Source organism: Otolemur garnettii, unplaced genomic scaffold (assembly GCF_000181295.1).
Source record: "Otolemur garnettii isolate 467f Iridium unplaced genomic scaffold, OtoGar3 scaffold00022, whole genome shotgun sequence".
NCBI classification, from domain to species: Eukaryota; Metazoa; Chordata; class Mammalia; order Primates; family Galagidae; genus Otolemur; species Otolemur garnettii.
The window spans coordinates 4,266,336-4,272,601 of NW_003852417.1; the positions used below are offsets into that span (position 1 = coordinate 4,266,336).

Consider the following 6,266-nt stretch of genomic DNA (forward strand, 5'->3'; position numbering starts at 1 on the left):
CACCCTACCCACTGAGCCACAGGTGCTGCCCCAGGCTAGGGCAAATTTTTATGTTAAATGCAATAGCAATATAGTTAAAGGATTTATTCACAGAAAAAGAGAGACGCTTGGCTCTGAAACTTAGAAGAAATTAATTCTTGTGATAGGTCTATTGAATATTTTTCCAGGTTTAGTCAGTAATATTTGACTCATTTATGGCATTTCTCTAATAAAGAAATTCTTTTTATTTGTAGAATCTGTCAGTCTCATCTTTTATGACTGCCAGGTTTCGTGTGATGCTTGGAATGGCCTCGCTACTCCATTTGCAAAACTTGTGGAAATGTGTCCTGCGTTTTCTTCCCACGCTTTCTTTCAGTTTAAATCTTTGAGGAATTTGGATTTTGAGAGGAATAAGGGCATCAGGAACCATTTTTTTCCCCTAACTAGTTACTAAATTGCTTTTGGTTTTAGGAAACAGAATGACTAGAGGTGGCTGACGTACTAGGGGTTTATCATTTTGCCTGATAATCACTGCAGAGGTTGATAGTTCCAGGCGGGTTAATTTGGGTTGGCTGCTCTGTGACTTTCTTGGCTTTTCCTTTATGGTCATCACAAGCTGACCACCCTGCCCATCATTTCCTCATCCAACCACATCCCAAACAGGAAGGCTTGGGCAGCTTTCTCGTATTTTGTTGGCCAAAACTTGGTCACACAATCACCTCTAAACTCATTGTTGGCAAAACAGTGGAATGACACGAATGAGTTAGACCTGTGAAGGTTGGCGCTGCAGATATTAACCTGCCTTCTTCCCTGAACATATGTTCTCCGACAGAGTTTCTGGTCTATTGGCAAGAAAGAAGGGAAGGCATGTAGGTAACTAGTAGGATCTGACTTAGCTGCCAAATCATCCCACCACCATTTATTAAATCACCCTTTCCTCACGGATGGGCAATTAAGACTTGTCCTCTGTTAGATTTCTCTGGGAAGTTAGATTTATTTCTGGACTTTGGCTTCCCTTCCTGCGACAACTCTTGTAAAAACACTGCATTCTTGTAGTTACTGTAGCTTTTAAATCTATTTTAATACCTAGCAGAGCTAGGTTACTGTTCTGCCTAAGGATTTGTTTGTTTCTCAAAGGAGCTTGAGAAAGAGTTTGTCTAGGTCTGAGAATCAGCTTGTTAGTTCCTTTCTTCTCTCTCCTTTCTCCTCTACCCCTTAAATCAGGATTTTTTTACATTTAAGGGTGGATTTAGGGAAGATAGGGTAAATGACATCTTTACGAAGAAGGTGTGAGTGATTTGCATTTTAGTGTACTCAGGGTCTTTGGTATCAGGTAGGGATCTTTTAAACTAAACAATGAATTATTTCTCTGTCCACTTACCTCTACCCTGTTGACATGAAGGACTCAAATCTTCCTTTCATCTGAGGTATTAGCTACCTGAAAGTTCTGTAAACTGAGGAAGGGGCACGAGATATCATTTACCTTGGCCCCAGAATTAGACTCAAGATCGATATTTTGCTCTTTGGAAATACTTAGAAAATTATGAATTCATATGTAATCTCTCCCATCAAACTTTTATTCAGGTAGGATAAAAAGTACGAATTTTTAATTTAATATTTGAGATTTTAAGTCAAATACACCTGTTCATGTCAAAATTTGGAATTTATACTGAACAAAAATTTCCGCCTATTTTACATTTTGTCGAAAACAGTTTTATCCTATACCTCATATTAACCATTTTCATATTTTATTTTATACTCATCCTACTGAGGGTAACGGTACCTTAACCAGTTAGCCACTTTAATTTGAAAACTTCTGGTCTTACTAATCACTAATGGTTTTTAATGCTTTCTTTCTTTTTCCCATTGTTGTTGTTGTGTCGTATTTTATTTGTCGTTTCTTTATTCCTTTAACACCCCCTCAAGTCTTCATGCTTGAGTTACCTTACTGTAATTTTGGATGCCATTAGGTTTTGCTTCTCTAAAATCTTTAATCCACAAGCAGTACGTTCTGTTTTCTCTCTGATTTTTTTGTTTGTTTGTTCGTTTAATCTTACTTTACTTTGCATGTATGTTTCTTTTGGTTCGAATGTGCTGAGTTGATCTTTTTTTGGTTCCATTATTTATGTTACCATCCATTTAAAACAGGCCACTGTGGAAACGATCATGAGGGATAAGATGCCTAAAAAGGGAGGACGATGGTGGTTTTCCTGGAGGGGAAGAAACACCACAATCAAAGAGGTAAGTGCAGAAAACAAGACAGCTCCGCTCAGCGATGCTAGTTTGGGGCAGTGACGTTAATTCTTGTGCACTTATATCAGGGAAGTACGCGTGCGTTTCCATGAGCCAGCTCTGCTGCAGAATGGAGTGCACCCTCACGGTACTCGGGGCGCCCAGGGAGGAAGAGCGAGGCCTGGGCAGAGCGGGCTGCACCCCTGGGCTCTGCTACCTGTTAGTCAGGCCCCCCCTGCCCCCCACCTTAGCGTTTCTTCCTCTGTAAAAAGAAGGGACTCAAACTGATTGTTTAATTTCTCATTTTAAACATTATCTCCCTTTTTGCTGTGAGGATAGTTTGAGTTATATCCTTGTCACTTAAAGGGACAGATGAGTTCCTATCAGTCATTTCCCTGAAGTCACAGGTCTAATTACACGTGGCTTTGGCTTCTGTCTCTGTAGGCTCCTGCGATTTTTTTCAGGTCTTCGTTGACCTGTCCACCTGTTTCTGGAAGCACTTTTCTTGCTTGGCTTCTGGGCCACAACTGCCTTTCCCTGGCTCTCCCCCGACCCCACTCCCCGCCACCCCCGCTGCGCCCTTACTAAGGGTCCTCAGGGGTCGTCTTCTCTTCTGCTTCATCTTCGCTTCTCCTGACCTTCCCCTTTTGTCCACATGGATGATTCCGTTTTTATTTCCAAACCAGACATTCTTTCCCTGTCCACACTCACTTGTCAAACAGCCGACCAAGTAGTCACCTCTGTGTAGATGCTTCAAGGCCTTTCAGACTCCTCCTCTCTACAGCTGGGCTCCTGGTATTCTGGAGAGCTCTTCCGTCATTGAAACCACTGCCTGCAAGTGGCCTCACTGTCCATGCGGAGTGTCGAGAAGATTTTCTGCTTTTTTCTCCCCACTCACTCTGAGTCCTGTCAGTTTATCCCCTTATATTTCTCAAATTTATCCTTTTTTCTCCAGCTCTGCTCCACAAATCTAAGCTACCATCATTTTCTCCTAGTGTTAAGTACACATGGTCTCTTGCCTTCTCCTCTGCATTCCCTGTATTGTCCTTGGATCAGTCTCTTTAGGGGACTAGGCTCTCCCAGTGATGACCAGTGAGTGTCCTTACCGTGGCCTGTAGCACTCGTGTGCTGTCGAGCCAGCCTGCCTCTTTACCCTTGTCTTTGCCACTCTCCTCGTGCCCTCTGCACTCTCTCACTGTGCTGCCTAAAGTACATTCTACCCCAGGGCCTTTGCACGTGTTATTTCTGCCCCTGGTGTTCTCAGGACTCCTCTCCCTCTCTTTACATGGTGAACTAGCAGCTCATCCCTTCACCACAGATCAGCCTGGCCTACTGTTCTCTGCCTGTGAACTTTCCCTTCATAAATTGTGTCAGAGATTATAATTATATACTTATTAGTCTATTCGCTTAACATCTCTTTCCTCCTCTAGACACTAAACTTAACAATGGCAGGGACCATATATGGTTTGGATTCTTTTGATATTCCTGGCAGCCATATTAGACTCAGAGTAGGGGTTAGGCAAATATTTGTTGAGGGAATGATGATTAGTTTTGGAATATAGTATGAAGAAACAACAAAGAAAAAGTCAAGTTGGTTATTTTAATAGTAAAAGAAACTCTGGTTAAGGGGAAAAGTTTGCTGGAAGATTTTTATCAAGAAGTGATTGTTCTTTGACATTTTCTGTTAGTATATCTAAGTTTTAATGATTTGTTTTATTGACGTTCAGGGGGTGTAAGTAAGTTAAAGCAAATATATATTCTTTACTCTAGGGGACTTAAAGCATGAAGGGCCTTTCTAGTTTTCTTATTACAGAGCAGACTATTCTAAAATTCAAAGCAGAAATAGATTGCGAAGACCTCCTTGTGAAGTATCTAAATTCTCATCTGTTAGAATTAAAGGGAATGCCAGTTCAAAGTAAGGAACAATCGTGAAGTTAAGTATTTCTCAAAAAACAAAAACAAAACAAAAACAAAAACAACAACAAATGAAATGTCTTTATTTCTGGTAGGTATGTTTTTGAAGTAGCTAAATTAAATTTTGCTAATAGTGGTAGCTGTTATTTGACTCAATCCATAAATTTAAAATAACTGGGTGTGTTCTAGCAAATATATTTATGTGCTTGTAAGAGCACGAAGTATTTGAAACTAGTTTGTACTGCTCAGATGTGAAGGGGGTCAGCCTTTTACGTTGCTTATACTGTTCGTGTTCCTTATTAAAGAAATGACCAACTAACTATAGGTAAAGAGATTTTGTTGGGCGGCCCCTGCCCTGTGACACCTGTCTGGTCTTTTCTGTTTTCCTCCAAGTCTGTGTGGTCAGAGCCCACCTCCCTCCACCCTTGCCCGCTGTGTGCCAGGCTCTGCATGTCACACACAGCACCTCCTGTGTGGTTCCCACAGGAGTGCTAGGGGATGGAGAAGGTCCTACCTGTATCACAGATGAGGAAGTGAAATTCCGAACTCTTAACTGACTCCCCCGAGGTTCATAAGCCAGTGAGGCTGGGGCCTAGGCCCAGGTGTTCTCTCAGAAATGCAAGACTCTGTTCAGTAATCAGAGGAGCGTTTTCTCCTAAGAGTATGCGGTATTGAAAAGGAGAAAAATGCTTCCACATTTTCCCCGAGCAAAATGTGGTGTGAAAATATTTTTGAGCGTTTCTATCAGCAATGACAAGAAAATATTTTGAAAGCCCTCGGGAATCCAAGCAGCCCTTGATAAAGCATTTGCATAAGCTACAGTAATAATGAAGTTTGGTTTGGTGCCACAAACACTTATGGATAACAGACTCATTTCTGTCAGAAATATTTCTCAGCTTAATTGTACACTCCTAAGCCAAGAAACCACCAGAACCTGCTGAGGCCAACACATCCGTAGCCTCCCAGGACCCTCTCTGGGTTGTGTGGTGCTGGGGAAGGGTCCACCTTCCGGGGGTCTGTCCTGGGCCCCGAGGGTGCCCGTGGGAGCCCACGAGCTGTTGGGCAGGCCCTTTCTCTGCACTACTCCCAGCTCTCTTCTCTTCTCCTTCTCTAGGAGAGTAAGCCGGAGCAGGGCTTGCCTGGCAAGGGCCACAGCACTGGAGAACAGGCGTCACAGCTGAGCATAGCCACCAGGTACGGTGGGGGTCTTCCTGGGAGATTGCTGCCCCTTTCCATGTCCCACACCATGGCACCTGCCGGGTGGATGCCAGCTGGGTTGGGCTCTGGCTCTGTGATTCACTCAGCAACTTGGAGCAACTTACATACCTTGGTTTTCTCATTAATAAGTGGAGGCAGTTGCTTCTTCAATAGCTAATTTACAAGATTGACATAAGCCTTAAGTAAGGCGAAATAACCAGAGCAGTTCTCATGGTCCTGCCATGAGACACCCCTCCATACAGAGAAGATGATGACGAGGGTGGTGAGAGTGATAAATAATAGCATTAACAATAACATGCAAATAAATTTTCCTTCTGAAGAAACTTGCCTTTCTCTATAGTTTAAAGACTTACCAGGGCTTATGCTGATACTTTTCTGAATACTGATATGGAATTATATTAACCTTGATGGAGGAAAGGTTAGAGTCTGGTAATAGTGGTCAGTTTGTGCTGTTGAGTCTTCAGGTTAATTTCTTTGTATAGGATTGGCAGGTGACTCTGCTCTGAGGACAGTGCCATTCCCCACTAATTATGTTATTACACGTTGACACTAACTGACATGTGCTGATAACATCTTTTACATATAACCTCACCTTTGTGGTATTCCTGTGCTTTGGAAACAAACCCAGGAGTGCATTTCTGACTTAGCAGATGGAAAATGCTAACAGATTAATTCAGGAACAGACCCACCTCCTAGTCATTTTTGCACCTTGGAGGCTGAGCCAATGCCCAGCACAGAGTAGGCATCTTGTAAATGTCACTGAACTGATGAGATTGTCCTCCTGGCCGTGGCTTTGTGTCTCATGTTATTTCTAGAATTCTTTGATGGAAGTAGAAATGCGTGTAGGGACAGCAGGAGACGCTCTGATTCCTTTAGTGTTCCCTGTGGAGAGGAATGGGCTGGGCACGAGCGTGCAGGACCTT

The 6,266-nt window shown here is 42.7% G+C and overlaps 1 protein-coding gene across 1 annotated transcript in view; it reads left to right on the top strand.

Moving 5' to 3' along the window:
- LPIN1 (lipin 1) overlaps nt 1-6,266 on the top strand; it is a 54,719-nt gene that overhangs the window by 23,126 nt on the left and 25,327 nt on the right. Inside the window, 2 exon segments of the mRNA XM_012803785.2 lie at nt 2,128-2,220; nt 5,240-5,319. Of these exon segments, the coding sequence (XP_012659239.1) occupies nt 2,128-2,220; nt 5,240-5,319 (173 nt within the window).